This window comes from Alligator mississippiensis, chromosome 11, assembly GCF_030867095.1.
Source record: "Alligator mississippiensis isolate rAllMis1 chromosome 11, rAllMis1, whole genome shotgun sequence".
NCBI classification, from domain to species: Eukaryota; Metazoa; Chordata; order Crocodylia; family Alligatoridae; genus Alligator; species Alligator mississippiensis.
Window position 1 is genome coordinate 66,785,733 of NC_081834.1, and position 21,033 is coordinate 66,806,765.

The following is a 21,033-nucleotide window of genomic DNA, read 5'->3' on the forward strand; positions in this document are numbered from 1 at the left end:
CTATCTCCCAAGATATGGAATCACTTTCTTAAGGGCCACCTTGACTTCTTTATTCCTCAGGGTATAAACTAAGGGATTGAGAGTTGGAGTCACAAGAGTATACAGAGCAGCTACTAGCTTGTCCTTGTCAAAAGAATAGATGGAGGTTGGCCTGATGGAGGTGTAGATGACAGTGGAGTAATAGAGAGACACCACAATGAGGTGACAAGAGCAGGTAGAGAGCTTTTTTCTTTCCTTCATGTGTCTGGATCTTCATGATGACCTTGAGAACGAAGCAGTAAGAGAAACACGTCAATAGGAAATCCCCCATGGCTAGGAAGTTGTCTGCAATGAAGCCCATGATCTCTTTGATCCTCACTGAGGTTCAGGAGAGGGCCAGCAGTGGTGGGATCTCTCAGAAAAATGGTTGATAATGTTGGGTCTACAGAAAGTCAGCCGCACAATCAAGCCAGTGTTCACCCAAGAATTGGTCACAGCAGTTATTGTCATCACAGCGGATAAACCCAAGCACACTTTTTTATTCATCATTGTGCTGTAATGCAAAGGGTGGAAAATGGCCACATACCAGTCATAAGCCATGACAGTGAAAAGCACCACCTCAATGCCTAGACCCCATGTGAAAGAGTAGAGTTAGGCTATGCCCCCAAAGAAGGAGATAGTACTTGTGATGGTCATTAGATTCTCAAGCATCTTGGGCATGATGGTGGTGGTGCAGCTGATGTCTACTATAGCCAAGTGGAAGAGAAAGAAGTACATAGGCTTGTGCAGTCTGGGGCTGAATAGGATTGCGGCAATGATGGCAAGGTTGCCAAGCAAAGTGGTGACATAGATGATGAGGAAGAAGAGGATCTGGACTTATGGGTGGATGGAGAGGCCCTGCATGATAAAACACTCATACCCCATATTGAATGCTTAATTGGTACTAGAGATTATAAAACCCTGCTCAAGAGAAGGGCTTAGCAAAAACAGGTTAAAATGGGGTTGGGGAGTATATCTTTTGCTGATCTTGGTGGGAGGCTGGGGGATGTGAGGCTGTAAAGCACATCAACAGTTTTCTACATCTAATGTAGATTAGCATTTGCTTTAGTGTCTTGAATCTCTAATCACATACATATAGGGTTTTTTGTAAAGATAAAACCAATGAGACATAATGGTCATTGGAAATGATAAAAAACCCTTCTTAGGAGAAGGGGTAACAAAATAAACTAGTAAATATTGTAAACGTTTTTGTTAGAAACAAAGACTGAATTTAAAAATATATATTCTCACAGCTTTTGTACGGTATGGGGGTGGTGGTGGGGGTGTGTTATAAAGAGAAACCAGACCACAAAAAAAAAAAGAAAAAGAAAAAGATGACCATTGTGTTCAGAGCTCTTTCTGTTTTAAGACTAAAGGAGTTATCTTTTACCAAAAGTCTTGCTGTAAAGATAAGGCCAACAAGGCATAATGGTCACAGGAAATGATAAAAAAAACACTTCTTAGAAGAAGGTTTAACAAAATAAATCAGTAAATACTTAAAAGATTTTGATGGAAATAGATTGAATTTAAAAATGTATATTCTCAGATTGTGTATGGTATGGGGGTGGTGGGTGTGTATCATAAAGATAAACCAGATCAAAAAAAAAAAAAAAAAAAGCTGACCGGTGTGTCCAGATCTCCACGTGTTTTAAGACTAAATGGGTGGAGTTGTCTTTTAGTGGTGACTATTTTAAAACAGTTATATTTTACTTTATATGTACACTATTTTCCTTAATCTATTATTGATTTTTTTAATACAGAGGACTTACTTATTGCGTCATTTCATTTATATTACAGAGAGCTGATCAGGTGAGGAAGCCCCATGCAATATTACCACAGCAAGGTAACAATTATTTTTAAATGGTGGGTTATTTGTGGCTGTGTTACTATAATCACACTAAGTTATAACAACTGTTTGTAACTGGTTGTTTTCAAACAGAACCTCTTCTTCTCAAATAGAAAAGCAGAACAAGCACATACGGTCATGTGTTTTTATCCAGTAGTAAAAGGTAATTTTTTTCTGAAATCAGCTTCAGAAACTTTATGTGTTTCTTGTGGGAGGAGAAGCTGTGTGTAGGGGTTAAGGAAATTTTAAAATTGGGGTGTGTGAGGAAAGTGAATTCTCAATGCTGAGATGTAAATGATATTTCCTAAGTGATCACATGCACCACTCCCGAAGAAGAGCAGGGGCCTGAGCAGAGACCTCTAAAAGCACAAGCAAAAAAACCCAGAAATGCTCAGCCTGCAGATGATAACACCCAAGGATCAGAAGACCACCAGGACAAAACAGAAGGATATGATTCCTCAGAGGAAAACAGCCACATACCTCTGAGAAAACCACATGTAAAAAGACAAGGATTCACACCCCCAATAGAGGTGATCTGGACCCCGTGAATAAGAAACCCAGGACTGACTGCTCACACAATTTAGAGAAAGAGGAGAGTCTGTCTCCTTTTTTGAAAGATCATGATTATTGTGTAAAAAGAGGGTGGATTTTCAGGGTGAGTATAACACCTTGTCTTGAAAGATCATGATTATTGTGAAAAAAGAGGGGGGTTTAGGGTGATACTGGCAGACATATACATCTCAGAAACAGTGTGCAGAGTGCTTTGAAAGATCATGATTACTACCAGAGTAAAAGGGTACATTTTACTCAGAGAGGAGGTAGTCTGTGTAATTTGGACAGCAGTTGTGGCCTGTATCATAAGATGGGGAGCCATGGTAAACCTTGGGGTAAGAATGGGTGGCGAACCAGCAAGTGGATTGTGGGGCAAAAAGTAAGGGCCTGGTTAAAGAGGAGCGTGGGGAAGGCTAAACACCGGTTGAAAAAAAAAAAAAAAAAAAAAAAGAGATGCCCAAGGGATCCCTCCTTGTCTTCCTTCCAGGCCTGACCCTTCACCACAACCCCTGGAGCCAGAGAGAGGGGGTGGAGAATATGGTTTAGGAAGCCCCTTAGAGGGTCCCTCCAATGTACCCCAGCCTCCCAGACCTGACCTTTCACCAGGACCCACAGAGCCAGAGAGGGGACATGGTGGCTATGATTTAGGAAGCCCTTTAGAGGGCCCCTCAAATGTTCCCAGGCCACCCAAGCCTCCCCCACCACCAAGACCTGAAGGGTCAGAGGGTTGGGATAACGCGTCTGGTGTGGAAGACAGTTTAGAGGACCCCTCAAGCGCCCCCTGGTCTCCTGAGTCAGCAGAGGATGTTTTACCAGACATACATATGGTGCGGGTGAGAAGGCAAGAGTGGGCTGTAGCCAGGTTTGGAGGCACGAGGTACACTGAGGAGTTCCCTTTTGTGAATCTGGAGCGTGTGCCGTTACACGTGGCATATGAAGCCATACGCCGAGGGGTGGAAGAAATTGTAGCAGCACTCTGCCAGAGATTCACAGGCAATGACTGTGCCCAGTTATGTATTCAGGCAGATAGCATGGCAAACTGCTTATACTCTCGAGCTATTAATTTAAACAAAATGACCCCAGAGCTATTTTTAGAGTGGTTCAGTAATCTGTTACAAAGCCAGAGAGAAATATTGCTCGATTCGACATTTTGGCTGGTTGTGGTCATTGTGAGAAGCCGGGGAGGTGGGAGCCATAGAGTTATAAACTCTATCCCCTATTCCCAGATCATTACTAAAAAGAGGAAGTATTTAATCGACTTGAATACCTATGATGCTAACCTGTGCTTTGCAGGCAGTCTATTGACTGTTACAAAACATAGAGGGGCCAGAGATGTCGAACTGCTAGATGGTGCCAAAGAAGTGCATAGGAAATTAGGCATGTCTATGTATCAAAACGCTACGCTCCACCACGTACCTTTTTTTGAAGACCTTGAACAGGTTAACATTCACATAGTGATGCGTAAGGAAAAAAATGGGTGGAGTGTATATAAAACACAGGACGCCCCCAGATACCCCGACACCTGTTTTCTTCTGCTTCATGGTGAACATTATTATGGTATTTTGGACGTGAAAAAGGTGTTTGGCATGAGAAATTATTGCGATCCTTGTCAGACATTATACAGCCATAGCCACACGTGCAAGTTCCAATGTCGTCTTTGCCTGAGCCCAAACTGCGCTGAAAACATGGGCAGGACACAGAGGTGCCCTAATTATAAGCTGTTCTGTCGTTCCAAAGAGTGCTTAGAAAGGCATGTGGCCCTGGCCTCTGAAAATCGGATTGAATGTCAGACTAAAACTCTGTGCGATGAGTGTAAATTTTACGTGGACAAAAGGCATGAGTGCAAAGGGTGGCAGTGCAAACAGTGTTATGGGAAAATCATGGACGTAAACGAGCACTGGTGCTTTATGCATCAGATAAAGAGCCTGAAGAAGGCGAGGGGTACATTTTTTATTATTCTGAATGTGTGCAGGAGATGGGGATGCATGTGCCCAACTACATTTTACAATGGAGCTAAAGACAGGGGGAAAAAAATCTCAGAAAGCTGCAGGCAAAAACCCCAAAAAGGCTTGTAAACTAAGCCCAAAAAGCCGAGAAAGCACTTGGGAGTTTAAGGGTGAAGAGTGTCTATCTGATTTTATTAAGGTCTTTATGGATAAAAAGTTCAAGGACTACACCTTCATAGCTCACAATGCCAAAGGCTACGGTGGTTACTTCATTGTCAGCCAGTTATTGAAGGAAAAAATGGGCGTGAAACTAATCACTCAGGGCGATAAAGTCATGTGCATCGAAGTGACCAGGCTAGGCATTCGTTTCATAGATTCCTTAAACTTTTTGCCAGTAAAACTTAGCAGGCTTCCACAGGTGATGGGGTTTGAAGGTTGCAAAGGTTATTTCCCACATTTTTTTAACACGGCAGAAAACCAAAATCATGTGGGGCCTCTCCCAAAGATGGCGTACTACGGTGTTGAAAATATGATGTCCGGTGAGAAAGGACAGTTTTTAGAATGGTATCAGAATAACCGTGATTAGACCTTTGACATGCAAAAGGAGCCTACCTATTATTGCCAGCAGGACATAAACCTTTTGAAAGAGGCCTGCTGCCTCTACAGGGATGAAATTATGAAAATGACACGGCGGGTAGACCGAGTGAAAGTAGATGGTGAACTCCAAAATGTAGTACACTGCATAGATCCTTTCCAATACATCATGCTGGCCTCTGTCTGCACGGCCATGTACAGGTTTATGTTTTTTGAACCGCAGACCATAGCGCTTCTCCCCCCGGACAACTGTCACAGACAGAAAAAGAGGTTTTCAACCCCATCTATGCAGTGGCTAATGTACATTTCAGAGAAAGAAAATATTCAAATTTGACATGCCTTATGGGGTGGGGAATTTCAGGTAGCCCCTATTTTTTCGATGGCTATGCCAACATTGATGGGGAGCCTACGGCGTTTGAATTTAACGGATGCTTTTTCCATGGCTGTGTCACTTGCTACAATGAGAGAGAGCACAACCCATTGACAGGGAACACCTTCGGGTTTCTGAATTATCAGGCATTGCACAAGACCAATTATCTCAAGACAGAGGGGTTTACCGTTAGGAACATTTGGGAGCAGGAGTGGAGCGCTCTGTTAGAAACGGATGGGGAGCTGGCAGATTTTTTAAACAGAATGCTGCTGCCTTCTCCACTGGTGCCTAGGGATGCTCTTTTTGGGGGGAGAACTAATGCCATCTGTCTATATTACCAAACTAAACCCGGCAAACAAATACACTATTATGATTTTACCCAGGTGAAAAAGGAGGGGTGTGCAGGATGTCCCAAGGCAGGGCAGAGAGTGAGGGGAATTTCTTCACACAGACAAGGTTTCAGAGGACTAGAAAAGCGCTGGCATAATGCCCTCCTTTGAAAAGGCAACAAGCATGGCAATGACTGCACGGACTCCTTCCACGCATACGCTGTGGCTAGTATGGAGAGCACAAGAGTTGCATCATCATGATGCAGGGCAGACAGCTCAGTAATGCCCTGAATGAATGTCTGGTGTGTGCATATTATTTCCAGCATCTCTGAGAAAGTGCTTCTGAGGTCTGCAGATCCCTACCTGCTGCCCCCTGCACTGGCCCTATGTTCCATGCAATGTTGTCCTCCACCGCCTCGTGTCTCTGCACGCTGCTGCCTGCCAGAGGTGTGAGGTGGTGCAGGTGAGTTGTGGGACTCAGGGCCTGAAGCAGAGTGGAAGAGAAGCAATATTCATTTCCTAGGTCCAATTAGACTCCAGAAATTGAAAGAGGAGTCAGTTCTTCTTAGTGTCCTGGTGGAATCAAGGTTTCTCTTTATGGCTGAAGTGATAATAAGCCATTCGTTTCCTAGGAATGAGGTCAGAAAAAAGCAGCTTCCACAAGGAAGCTCCGAGATGACCAGATCCAACCAGACCTTTCTGGTTCCACTGGGCCAGGACACCCTCTAATCCCCACCATAGAATCATAAAAATGAGGGTTGGAAGGGACCTCAGGAGGTCATCTAGTCCAAACCCCTGCTCAAACCAGGACCACCCCCATCTACATGATCCCAGCCAAGGCTTTCTCTAGCTGTGTCTTAAAAATCTCCTAGGATGGAGATTCCACAACCTTTCTGGGTAATTTGTCCCAGCGCTTTACTACCCTCCTAGTGAGGAAGTTTTTCCTAATATCTAATCTCAACTTCCTTTGCTGCAACCTGAGACCATTGCTCCTTGTTTTCTTATTTGGCACAACTGAGAACAGTCCAGTACCATCCTCTTTGAAATTGCCCTTTAGGTAGATGAAGGTTGCTATTAAATCTCCCCTCAGTCTTCTCTTCTCTGGACTAAATAAGTTCCCTCGGCCTCTCCCCACAAGGCATGTGCCCCAGCCCCCTAAGCATTTTTTTGGCCTCCACTGGATTCTTTTCAATTTGTCACATCCCTTCTGTAGTGGGGGACCCAAAACTGGACAAAGGCTCTAGATGTGGCCTCATCAATGCTACATAGAGGGTGATAATCACTTCCTTTAATCTGCTTGCAATGCTCCTACTACTGTAGCCCAGGATGCTGTTAGTGTTCTTGGCAACAAGGGCACACTGTTGGCTCGTATTCAGTTTATTGTCTATTGTAACCCCTCGGTCCTTTTTTGAAGAGCTGCAGCAGTCAGTCCTCAGCCACTCAGTCCCCAGCCTGTAGCAGTGCATGGAATTGTTCCGTCCTGAGCACAGGATTTTGCACATTTCCTTATTGAACCTCATTAAATTTCTTTTGGTCATTCCTTCACTTTGTCCAAGTCTCTCTGGAGCCTAACCCTACCCTCCAGGGGTACTAATACTCATCACAGCTTGGTGCCATCTGCAGACTTGCTGAGGATGCACTCTATGCCATCTTCCAGGTTGCTGGTGAAGACATTGAACAAAACTGGCCCCAGAACCGATCCCTGGGGCACTCCACTACCAACTAGACGTCGAGCCCTTCATTATTACCCCCTGAGCCTGATGCTCCAGCCAGCTTTCTATCCACCTTACAGTCCATTCATCCAATCCATACTTCCTTAGCTTGTCTGAGAGATTGCTGTGCGAAACCATATCAAAGCCTTGCTGAAGTCAAGGTATACCACATCCTCTGGTCTCCACATATCTACAGAGCCATAGAAGGTAATCAGGTGGGTCAGGAATGACTTGTCCTTAGTGAATCCATGCTGCCTGATTCTCTTATATGGCTGCATCAGAACAAAGGTGGAGGGCAGTGGGGTCCCGCAGGGTTCAGTCCTCGGACTGATATTATTCAATATCTTCATCAGCGATTTGGATGAGGGTGTGGAGAGCACCCTCTCCAAGTTCGCTGATGATACCAAGTTATGGGGCAAAGTTAGTACACCGAAGGGTAGGAAGCAGATTCAGGCTGACCTGGCCAGGTTGGATCAATGGACAGAGAGAAATAGGATGCAATTTAATAAAGATAAATATAAGGTACTCCACCTGGGAAGGAGGAACCCCCAGCACACCTATAGGTTGGAGAGTGTCCTTCGCAGCAGCTCAGAGGCAGAGAGGGATCTTGGAGTCATAATTGACTCCAAGATGAACATGAGCTGGCAGTGTAATGAGGCCATCAACAAGGCCAATCTCTCCTTGTCGTGCATTAGCAGGTGCATGACTAATAGATCAAAAGAGGTGATGCTCCCCCTCTATGTGGCACTGGTCAGGCCGCAGTTGGAGTACTGTGTCCAGTTTTGGGTGCCGCACTTCAAGAGGGACGCGGTGAATCTGGAGAGGGTCCAGAGGAGGGCCACTCGCATGATTAGTGGCCTTCGTGATAGACCCTCCGGGGGGAAGTTGAGAGAGCTGAATCTCTTCAGCCTTCACAAGAGACAGCTGAAGGGGGAGATCTTGTGGCTGCCTGTAAATTTATTAGGGGAGGCCAAAGGGGAATAGGGGATGTGCTGTTAACTAGGGCACCCCAGGGAGTGACTAGGAATAACGGGTGTAAACTGGTTGAGAGTGGATTTAGGTTAGATATTAGGAAGATATTTTTCACAGTAAGGGTGGCCAGGATCTGGAATGGGCTTCTAAGAGAGGTGGTGCTATCACCTAGCTTGGAGGTCATCAAGAGGAGGCTAGACAGTCACCTGGCTGGGGTCATCTGACCTCGGTCCTCTTTCCTGCCAGAGGCAGGGGGTCAGACACAACGATCCATTGTGGTCCCTTCTGACTTTACAATCTATGAATCTAATTGGGCATATCCCTGTGTATAGAGGTGCACACTTCCAGGGGCACAAGAATTTTCAGCACACATTTGTGCCACTGCTATGTGCCCCAGGGCACGCTCATGCATGTGTACTCTGGTGTGCATCAAATTGTCCTGGGAGGGGTAGGGGAGCTGTGCTGGCCCCAGCAGCCTTACCTGGGCTCCTGGGGGCCTCCAAATACAGTAGCAGCACCAATCTGTTTGCACAGAGCCTGGCTGGCAGCCAGAGCATGCTTCTGGATGGCCAGGCTGTTTCCAGTGGCATATGCTGCTGCTGCATGTGCTGCACTGCTTTTTGCGACATTTGTTTGCTTTGATACCGAGACATCCCAGTATCAAATTTGGGCCTTGCACTGCAAATTTGGAGCGTGGCAAACAGTTGCATGTTCAAAGCATGTGGTTTGCAGAGCCAAAAACATGTCAGAGGGGCCGCAAAGTGCAAGTACGCACTCTTCTGAATGCACCCATTGTCTCTATCTGAAGTCCACGCTTGATGTAAACTGTTGCAACATCCTGGATTATTGTTCTCACACTGCAGTGGAACTAGGAGAACTTCCATGCCTTAGACTGCTAGCAAAATGGTGGAAATGTGCTTGTATTCATTTACATTATTAGTGAAATGCACTCATATTATCAGTCTAGAGTCTTACTCTAGACAGCATTAGGCATACTGGGTGCATCTACATGTGCAATTAATTTGAAGCAATAACCTCTGCATCAGTTTGAGTTGGATTAAACTAACATGCCATTTAAACATGCACTCAGGACAGCAGCAATTTGAGCCAAGGCAGAGCAGTTTACACCAGGGCTGCTCAGCCCTGGGCTTTAGGTGGCAGCATCAGGCAGTGGAGGGGCCGGTTGGGGCACAAGGGTCCTGAAAGTGCAGAGCTGTGTGGTTAGGCAGCAGGCAAGGGTCTGGCCTCAGCTGGCTGGGCAGACTGGGCACAATTTACACTGGCAGTCAGCATCTACACATGGGTTTAATCACAGTAAATTACCTCGGTTTAAGATATAAGATAGTAATGCCCATGACAGTACTATCTTACTGTGGCATTAATTAGTTTACTGTGGCCTAATACCATCACACATGTAGACAGTGGTGCTTTACTCTGCAGCTAATTAGTCTACTCCACAGTTAAGTGCATGTGTAGACACAGCCACTGGGTGCATCTACACATGCAATTAGCACGGCTCAAAAATTCCCGGTGGAGTTAATGCTGGAATCCGCTGCTCCCAGGCATAGCATATACATGTGCACTGAGGACCACAGCTGTTTGACCTGGAGCAGAGCAGATATGGGCTGGTAGGGATGCAGGGGGTCAGCCCCGGGCTCCAGGTTGTGGTGTCAGGTGGTGAAGGGACTGGCCAGGGCATGAGGGTGCTACTGCCTGCAGGCAGCCCCAGCCAGCCCTGCTCATCTTTCACACGTGCATTTCAGTCACTGTCCCGATTCAATTTGGCCAAATCTGATTCAGAGATTCAGCGCCGATTCGGAAATTCGGCCATAGACTAAACAAGAAGCAGTCCTCGACCACACTGGACACAGTTGCCTCCAGCTGGTAAGCCTGTTGTGGTGGGAGGAGGGGGAGGGAAGAGGCGTGGGGGGGAGGGGGGCAGATCTCACATGCCTGTGCCCTGGCTGGGTGAGCAGTGGCAGGGCATGGGGCGGGCGCATGCACCCAGATCGGGGAGGGGCTGTTGGCAGGGGCTATGGGGAATTTTAGGGTGGCTGCAGCTCCCCATATCCCCCGCTTCACTGTGCTCTGTGGGGTGGGTGGAGCCAGGGCCGTGCTACAGGCTGCAGCTGGGGCTAGCTGCCCAGAGCACAGCCCTGGCTCCACCTGCCCCACGGAGTGCAGCCTGGCAGCGGGCAGCTGGGACTAGCCTCACAGAGCGCAGCCTGGCCCAGCCCACCCCATGCAGATCCAGGGGCACTTGCCCACTCTCATGCCCTCCCGGACCAGTGGTGTGCAGTGGCAGGAACCCCCATCCCTGAGTCCAGGTGCAACCAGCAGGAACACACCCACAAATATACAACACGGGCAGTTGTGCATTTGTTTCAGGGTACCCAAGAATATGCATGTTATATCCCTTCAGCATCCTGCTGGAGTGATCTTCAAAAAGAGTCTAGATGCCCACCTTGCTAGGGTCATCTGGCCCCGAAGTCTTTCCTAAATGTGCATGGGGGCTGGACCTGATGATCGGTAAGGTCCCTTCCAGCCCCTAACATCTATGAAAAATGGGATCTTGTATGTGTGCTGTGCGTGCAAACATGTGTCTGCTGCCCTCTTTTAGTGGAAAATGTCCAGCTGCATGTGAATGTGTTACATGAGCACCTAGATATAGATGCTGAGCCTATTCAGGATGTGCATGTAGGTGACTGCCTCTCTGGAAGGCATGATATTGTTCACAGTGTGTGACTGAGTGAGCATTGCCTCCTTCTGGAAGGACTGATGCTGCATTTGTAGCACCGTGTGGGCATGCACTGTCATTTCCTGGGGGAATAATACTGCTTACTATGTATATAGGGGTGGGAAACAGGCATTCATCCTGACCCATGATGGATGAAGAAAGTTTAGCTCAGCCTCAGTCCTGGCTGAGGAGGGCAGCTCCACACAGGCTGGGTATTAACTGCAACTCTGGTCTGGCCTAATAAGTGTTGTGCTGGGCCAGTTCAAGAGCGGGGCTACTGTGTCTGCCTGCAATGTGAGGCCGGGAATAGCAGGCATGTCTGCAAGTCACAATAGGGACGCAGAGAGAAAGAGTGCATGTGGGGGGTGGAAGTGGGGAGTACAGTCTGGGTCCAGGTGAATTATCAGTCGTGTCCAAGGCAGGAAACATAAGAGAGAGATATGACTCCTTCCTAAAACGCATTAACACAAATGGGAATCGGGTCCAGGACAGGTGGTTGCTGGTGGCTGCTAACCAAACTGCAATGGGGACCGGGCTTCTGACATTTGGGATGCACAGATTTCAGAAAAAAGTGGGCAGGGAAAATCCAGTCCTAAGGTAGCAGAGTGGGCAGAGCAGGATTGAAGGGGATTGTTAAGGCTGGAAACGCTTGGGGCTAGGGAGAGTAAGTGTGTTAAATTCAGGAATAAGAGATGTTTTTAGAGCTGGTGATGGGAGAGCCCAGGTCTGGGGAGGAAGAGGGGCTGCAGGTCAATGGTAAGTAAAACTGCCAGAGCTGTGTGGGGAGAGGGCCTAGGAGTTTTATAGCAGGCTCTGTAGGTTATGTTTAATGCACATTGGCAGAGCTGTGTGTGTATGTGCACACACAATTGTTTGGGAGCCCAGTGTTGAGTAGCAGCGGGGCCTACAGATCATGCATGCAGCTTCTGGGCATATATTTATGTCCGGCAGGGTGGCACGTTACAGGCTAACTGGTTATCTGCTACTGAAGGCTGGAATCCAAGCAGTGTTTTTCAACTGTGACACCTGGGCCTGCCCGCCTGTGCCGACCTCCTGGGAATCTGGGTTGCCCCTCACATTCCTTGCAGACTGTATGATTGGGATTCATTCACAGAATTAATGAATGAAGGCATCACCCTTCCCAGAAACTGGCGATCACGGCTTGACCCATATTATCTTACCCATCGGGGGCAACTTGACATACAAGCTGTCCATTTCCTTCCTTCTTAAACTTTAATCTATACTCCCTGAAAAAAGGTTTTTGTTTTGTTTTTTTACATCATTGCAGAATATTAAAAACAAAAAGTGATGGCCCTCCCAGGGAGCCAAGAACGAAATACTTGTCAGTAATAAAAACACTCATTTAACCAAGCATTGAAACCTGTATAGAAACCATTTGAATATATAGAATACAGAATTCTTCAGTATCTGCTTAATAAACTCGAACTGCACAAGAAGAGTGCTTGTTAGTTTTCAGAAGATCTATCTATCATTCTTTCTTTCTTTTTCTTTAGCTCTTTTCCTTCCTGTTCGGGGCACATTTGGATCTAAACACTTAGCTTTGTAACAAAATGTGGACTAGTTTGTGTCACGTTGGGCCACTGAAGAGGCACTCTGCAACCTAAGTGGTGCACAAAGGTGCCCATGGCCAAGACCCCATGCAGCAGCTGCCACTGAAAGTCACCAGTTCTCTTGGTGATGGGTACCCTGCACAGGGTGTGCAAGGACAGGTTGGCTTACCCTGCTCTTGTTGTCACTAGGCATCACCTCCAAGTCATGTCAGGCTACTTTTAATATAATCTCTGCTGCAGTCAGGGCAGGCAGCAAAGACAGGGATGTGGCACGCTTCGACTATGCATGTGAACAGTGCCTTCCCAGACAGGATCTCAAGGCAGATCACCTGAGTTGTAGCTGGGCACAGGGAGGGACAGCAGAGTGCCAGACCTGCCACTCCCATTGCTGTCTACCACTGGAGAAACAGGCAGTGATAGAGGTGGTCTGTCTAGTGAGCTGCCACTGGGGAGGACTTGTGGTGTGCAGAGGTGGGCTTCTAGTAGGGAGGAAGGAGCAGAGGCACCTGTTGCTATTAGGCAGAATTTGGGGGTGGGTTGAACCCTCCACTGCAGCTCTCTTACTCCCTACCTCTGACCTGCTTGTGAGAGGTGATAAGACATCCCCAGAGTGGTTTTACTGTCTCATTTCTAGGCTTTCTCTCACAGGTGCTCTTAAGACTACTAGGAAAGTGGTATGAGCATACACACCATTATAGATTCATAGATTCATAGATGTTAGGGTCGGAAGGGACCTCAATAGATCATCAAGTCCGACCCCCTGCATAGGCAGGAAAGAGTGCTGGGTCTAGATGACCCCAGCTAGATACTCATCTAACCTCCTCTTGAAGACCCCCAGGGTAGGGGAGAGCACCACCTCCCTTGGGAGCCCGTTCCAGACCTTGGCCACTCGAACTGTGAAGAAGGTCTTTCTAATGTCCAAACTAAATCTGCTCTCTGCTAGCTTGTGGCCATTGTTTCTTGTAATCCCCAGGGGCACCTTGGTGAATAAATCCTCACCAATTCCCTTCTGTGCCCCCGTGATGAACTTATAGGCAGCCACAAGGTCGCCTCTCAACCTTCTCTTGCGGAGGCTGAAAAGGTCCAGTTTCTCTAGTGTCTCCTCGTAGGGCTTGGTCTGCAGGCCCTTAACCATATGAGTGGCCCTTCTCTGGACCCTCTCCAGGTTATCTGCATCCCTCTTGAATTGCGGCGCCCAGAATTGCACGCAGTACTCCAACTGCGGTCTGACCAGTGCCCGATAGAGGGGAATTATCACCTCCTTGGACCTATTCATCATGCATCTGCTGATGCACGATAAAGTGCCATTGGCTTTTCTGATGGCTTCGTCACACTGCCGACTCATGTTCATCTTGGAGTCCACTAGGACTCCAAGATCCCTTTCCACTTCTGTGCCACCCAGCAGGTCATTTCCTAGGCTGTAGGTGTGCTGGACATTTTTCCTCCCTAGGTGCAGCACTTTGCATTTCTCCTTGTTGAATTGCATTCTGTTGTTTTCTGCCCACTTGTCCAACCTGTCCAGGTCTGCTAGCAGCTGTTCCCTGCCCTCCGGCGTGTCCGCTTCTCCCCATAGCTTTGTGTCACCTGCAAACTTGGACAGAGTACATTTCACTCCCACGTCCAAGTCGCTGATGAAGACATTAAAGAGTATCGGTCCAAGGACCGAGCCCTGCGGGACCCCACTGCCCACACCCTTCCAGGTCGAAGCCAACCCATCCACCACGTCTCTCTGGGTTTGACCCTCCAGCCAATTCGCCACCCACCGGACTATGTAGTCGTCCAAGTCACAGCCTCTTAACTTGTTCACCAGTATGGGGTGGGATACCATATCGAAGGCCTTCCTGAAGTCTAAGTATACGACATCCACCCCTCCTCCTGTGTCCAGGCGTTTCGTAACCTGGTTATAAAAAGAGACTAGTTTGGTCAGGCACGATCTGCCTGCCACAAACCCGTGCTGGTTTCCCCTCAGCATAATTTGTTCTGCCAGGCTCTCGCAAATATAGGGATCTGTCTGATCCTGACCCTACAGCTAGCGACCTTGGGATATTAGTCCAAGCAGGAGCTTCTGCACACTGAGTCAAAATCCAGAGCCTTGGGTGCAGCCAACACCCAAGGCTTCTAAGTCTGGCCGAAAAACCCCCCAGCTGTAGCAAAAGGAAGTGAAATGAAAATCTTTCCTGATCCCATGCAGCAAACAGCAAAGACCAGAGGAACGGGAAATAACCAGAGAAGAACATGGAGGTAGCAATACCTAGATCATCCCTGACCAATGCTTATCCATCCCCTTGAACAACTCCAATGATCGGAGATTTCTTAGCTTCCCTAAGCAGTCTAGTCCGCTGCCTCATTGGTCCATCAGTGAAGAAGTTCCTCGGATTCCCAATCTGAACCTACTTCACTGGTATTTTGGATTCTCTAAGCTGATTTATGTGGTCTGCACCGGCCAGGTGGACAGTGATCTCTGTGCTATGATAGGCTAATCCCATCGTCCTACTTTCACCTTGTGTCATTGGTCTTTGCCATTTGGGCACAAGAACTTTAAGCTCTTTGGACAAGGGATGTTTCTCACTATGCATTTGCTTATTACACTTTGTTGGGTCTCCTGACCCTAATTCAAGAGGCACTCAGACATGTAAAATGCATTTTGCGGGGTATCAGCAGCAGGGTTTACTGGGTTATCCCTCCTCCAGGTGTTTTTTTTTTTCTGGAAAACAGCAAAATCTGGATGCAATGAATAGGTGGGATTGGCATTCTGGTGTTGCCAGGTAATACTGAATCTCTGCCTCGGGGCTTAGAATTTAAGCCTGGAAAAAGATTTCTTTTAAAAATGTCTTCTATTAAAGACATAATGTTTTGCAATGTGTACATTTCTTCAAAAGCATATGTTTATGTAGAAAAACTAAATATAAAATATATGGGTGGGAGGATTATTTAGTTTAAATCTGCAGTCTCCAGGGGCTTTTTGACTGAAAATGTCTAGTTCCAAAGACACTGAAATACGTGGGTTCTTGGGACCAGTTCAGATTTTCTACAGGGAACTGTTTTCTTTTCTTTCTTTTTTTCCTTTGACTACCTATGAAATTTTGAATACCTTGCTATTAAAATATTGATAGATTTCCAGCTGTGTGTCTTTTTTAGGTGCTTAAATAAACCACACACCCCCTTGTTACCAACCAACCACAGCTAATTGCAATAACAGACTTACAGCAATGTTCTTTGTGATGTTTTCTCAGCTTGTGACAGATCCTCCAGTGCCAGGACTCCTTGCTTCTTTTCACACTACTGATCTGTCTCATTTCCCTTTTCCCTGCCACTGCTAAATCTTTCAAGTCAAAATATCTTAGTAGGAGCTTTCTCCCCACTCCAAGACTGAACTGGCAGAAGTAGATCCAAACCAGTTTCTCTCTGCAGATCATAATAAACTTCACTGGTTTGGAAGGACTGATGCTGCAGGAAGGTGATTTATCCACATCTCTCTTATTAGGGCTTCTGGGACTTGTTCCCTAGAGCCCAGCTTAGCTTTGAAGCACACAATCAGAAATAAGCCATCCTGGATTCATGTATTTTCAAGCCTGAAAGTTTTATTTTGATTGTTTAGTTTCATCACCTTTTATTTATTGTATCCTGCTTCTGGGCCAGGATATGTACCATCTGGGAGCCACGTTAAAATATTCAGGCATCTCAAAAAATGTTGAGCTATGTAGTCACGTTTAGGAAATGAGTTACACAGGTGTGCTGGCTCAGTTTTGTAGCTTAGGTGGTGTTGTGAGTACCTTTAAGATCTGCCTGCATTTTAAACATAACAGTGCCTCTGATATAGGTGACCCAGTATCTTTTCTCTTAACTTTTATACCCTGTAATTCTCCATGCTCAGGTATATGTGTCACTAGATCCATCCCATTATTTTTCTGTTGTTTGGTTTTCTTTAATTGCAGAACAAGAAATCCTGGGATTGGCAAAGCAGTAGAAGAGACTGAGGAATGAAGTCTTCAGTGCTCTGTTCCTTAGGGTGCATCTATACGTCATCGTACAGCGGTGTTGCTCCAGTGCCATGCTTTAGCTTTTCCTTTTGGAAGTACTAAAGCACAGTGCAGCAGCTGCCCCTACAGCGCCATGCACCTGTTGCACAGGTTGATTTTCCTGCTATGTCGCCGTAATGATACACTATACCAGGAGAGCGCGCCACTACAGCGACGTAGCTGCCCATCTCGTGTAGACCCACATGATTGTTATGTCACTGTAGCACACCGTATGGTGATGTAATGCATTGCTACATCACTGTAGGGTGACATGTAGACATGTCCTTATAGACTCCAGAAAATCAGAGCCTAAAATGGCAACAAACAGACAGGAAACAGCGGCTAGTGAAGGCAGGTCAGGATGGGTGGGACTCATAAAATCTGCACTCATCTCTGCAAATAGATCACTTCACATGTCTCCGAGCACAATATTCCAATCTGGGCCCTGTAGGGTCAAAACAGAGGCTCGAGGAAATATAACCATTTATTGTGCATTTAGATTTGGGTCCGTCGTTCCATCTAAATCAAGCATTTCAAGAAATTTGTAACTCTACTAAATTATTGTTACCTTGTTTTTTTGTCAGGCCACAGCCTCAAATCTGAATCTCAACCTGTTCATCCCAACCTACAGCCTCTCCAGCTGACCATTCAGGCTGGGGAAGCCTGTGCAGAAACCTCCAGGAGGGCCTACCCTTCTGCCCACTGACGTTCCTCGGTCCCGCACTGTGCCTCCCTGGCAGCGGTCAGTCGCTGCCCCCTCTCCGGGGCTGGGATCTCCCCACTGCCGCGGGTCCCCTGTGAGGCCTCCTCCAACCCCTAATAGCCTCACCCAAACCTCTGGTGAAAACAGCAAACAAAACACAAGCCCCTGGGCTATAACATCAATCCTAGCCACCCGGCTACAACATTATTCCAGCCACATCAGGGGGGGCTTCCCCAAACTTGGGCTGTACCTGTAGTCTGGCCTCTCCCCACTACTTGCTCTGGGAAAGCTCCTTCCCCCTTGGTTGCTGGCAGGGAACTGCCTCCCTGGCCTTTGCCCTGGGGTTTAAATGGGAGCCAGGCCCTGCCCCTTCTGGTCAGCTGACCGCTAACAGGTGTGGGTCATTGGCTCCCTCCGGTTGCCATGGTAACATGCAGCTGGGCTCCTTCCTCACTGCTCCAAAAGTAGCAGGCACCTTAGTGCCCTGCTACACACCCGGTTTCAGATTGACCTCCTGGCTCCTTCCTGCAATCTGCTCCCTCTGCCTGCACCCTTCAACTCCAAGTGACGCCCAGATCTGGGAGCCTGGGACCCGGTGTGACACTCTCAGAGGCCATATCTACATGAAATGTTGACTGTACAGTAGCCCGTGACTGCTGCACAGTACTGTCGCATGGCAGAAAATGCGATGTGACGCTACTGCTGAGTGGTGTCAGGCTACTGTGCAGTCAGTGTCAAGAAAGAGCCGTTAGTTGGTGGAACTCAGCAGTAATGCCATTTCCTGTCAGTCATTTAGTACTTGCTTATACAAGTAGTAAATGACTGGGGACTAACTACTGCTCAGTCAGAGTCTCATATAGACAGGGTCAGAAAGCAGCCAGAGCCCAATGTCCTAGCTCTGACAAGACCAGAATCAGCTGTCACAAACAACCTGGGCTCAGCTGGCATTATCTTAAGTGTAGCTGCCTTCCTCACAAAAGTATGGTCTGGGTATGGTCATCATTTTGCAAGAGATACGTGCATTACCATCTGCATCCAACCAAAAGAGATTTGGGATTCCAAAACATGTCATCACAGCAATGAAAGGGTCTGTGACTCTTAGGTGCATGTCAGGTGTCCTAAGACTAGGCAAAATGGAGGAGGAAGAACCCACCTCTTTTCCAGGAACCTAGCACTCACAACACTTTCCCATTAATCAGCCTCATACTCAGTTGCTTGGAAACTGAGAGATCTGCTTTCAGAACCATCTTGGCCACGGGAAGATTAATCCATATCACCCTCTTCTTGGACATGTATCCCATTATGACTAAAAGTTTGTGCTTCAATTCACCATTCAGTGAGAAAATGCATTGGTCAAAATGAGAACTCTTCAAAGAAAATGGTTACTCCCAACAACATCAACAGGATCAACACGTGCTATTATTCTTCAGTCATAGGTTGTCCTAGGAAATACTGCAAGTCCTCCTCTTCCAAAATGCCTTTCCATCATGCTAAAATTGACACAGCATGTATGTATTTAGCCACTTGGGTTTAACATGAAAAAGGGACACGTATGTAAGATTGTGGGTTCATATTAACAGATGGCTAAACATGCAGTAGGGTCCAACCAGCATTAATATAATATTTTACCTGGGGATGTGCCCATCCAGAAAGCTACACAGACTCCTTTCCAGCCATTTAATATTGGAAACAAATACTGATGATGGCATTCTTTAACCCAAGGATGCCGTGATATTTACACTAAGATCGCCAGGGCACGGATGGACAATCACTAGTGCAAGCCCTGGAAGAATCAGGGCAACCACAGAATCAGGAGGTCAGGTAACACAAAGGATCTCACTCCAACCCCAGCCCCAAAATGAGACTCTTCTAAGAGCACCAGGAATCCCAGAGCTCCCAATTGCAGGCTTAGCTTCCTGTACACAAATGCCAGGAACATGGGGGCAAACAGAAGAAACTGGCTCTTTTGGTAACCAAAAATGAATACGATCTCATAGGGATAATGGAGACCTGGTGGGACTCCACCTATGACTGGACCACAGGTCTTGATGCCTGTACCTTGTATAGGAGGGATTGTGTTGCAAGAAAGGGCAGAGGTGTAACTCTCTATGTGAAGGAGCAGGACACTTCCCTACAAGCAGAGATTGGCACCCAAGGAGGGTGACTTGAGACCCTCTGGGTTACAATATGGGGAGACCATGGTGGAGGGGCTATAACTATAGGAGGCTATTACAGACCTCCTAACCAGGAGGAAGAGCTTGACCATGAATTTGCTAGGGAACTGGCAGCAGCTGCATGCTTTCACTGCATGGTCATCATGAGTGACTTCAACCACCCTGATATCTCATTGGAAGAGCTTTCACATTAAAAAAGGAGGTTGTGTAATAAGACATCCAATACTCCTACTGTCTCACTGTTTAATTAATTTGTAGACCATTGTTTAAATCCCCTACATATTAGTGATGCAAATAATAATACTAATGCACCAACTGGTAAACAAAAGTCTTGCATTCATCATCTTGCAAATGATGGCATATATTTTAGGTGGTGCAGATGGTAGAATTGAAGCAAGAAACATTACTTCCCTGCTTCAATGGAATTAACACAAAATGACAAGTCAAGTGTCATTGTACCTACGAAGTTAGAGAATAACCCACCACCTTTATTTTCTGTAAATAGGTTGCACACTAAAGTATGAAAACAATAATTTCATGAGTTAATTATAAAAGAAATATAAGAAAAGCAAACTCATGAAAGAAAGATGGACATATTGTTCTTGGAACGGATCAGCCTGTGGAGCAGTTTTCTCAGGGCAGCTTGGATCTCCTTGTTCCTCATGCTGTAGATGACCGGATTCATCAATGGAGGCACCACAGAATACAGAACAGCTGCCAGGAGATCCAGGGGGGACGAGGAGTCAGAGACGGGCTTCAAGTAGGAAATGCTGCCAGTAGACAGAAGCAGGGAGACCACAATCAGATGAGGAATGCAGGTGGAGAAGGCTTTCTGCCGGCCCTGCTCCGAGGGGATTCTCCACACTGCGGTGAAGATCTGAACATACGACACAACGATGAAAGCAAAACAGCCTAAAGCTAAACACAAACTGAAGACAAGAGCTGCCAGCTCTCTGCGGTATGTGTCAGAGCAAGAGAGCTTGAGCAGCTGGGGTATTTCACAGAAGAACTGGTTGATGATATTTGAGTGGCAGAAGGGGAGACTAAAGGTGCTCCCAGTGTGCAGTGCAGAGTACATGACACCAGCAGCCCAAGCACAGGCAGCCATCTGGATGCAAGCTCTCCTGTTCATTATTATCTCATAATGCAGTGGTTTGCAGATGGCAATGTACCGGTCGTATGCCATAACTGTGAGAAGGGATACATTTGCTCCCAAGAAGCAGATGAGACAAAACACTTGGGCAACACATCCAGCATAGGAAATCCACCTGGTGTTCAATAAAGAGTTAGACATGGATTTGGGCATGGTCACTGAGATAGAGCCAAGGTCTAGGATGAATAAATTTATCAAAAAGAAGTGCATTGGGGAATGGAGGTGGTGGCTGAGGGCTACAGTTGTGATTGTTAGGAGATTCGCTGTCAGGGCTGCCAGGTATGCTGCTAGGAAGAGGAGGAAGTGTAAGATCTGCAGCTCCCGAGTGTCAGAAAAC

General features: G+C 46.8%; 1 protein-coding gene and 1 pseudogene across 1 annotated transcript; both read right to left on the minus strand.

The window, feature by feature from the left end:
* On the minus strand, positions 1-18,670 carry LOC132243785 (olfactory receptor 13G1-like; annotated as a pseudogene).
* A 1,540-nt stretch (positions 18,671-20,210) lies between these two features.
* Positions 20,211-20,729, minus strand: LOC106738825 (olfactory receptor 14C36-like; the record flags this gene model as incomplete). The annotated part of the gene is made up of 1 exon (XM_014596990.2): positions 20,211-20,729. A coding segment is annotated over exon 1 (519 nt), but the record flags the coding sequence as incomplete, so codon positions are not given.
* Positions 20,730-21,033: the final 304 nt, after the last annotated feature.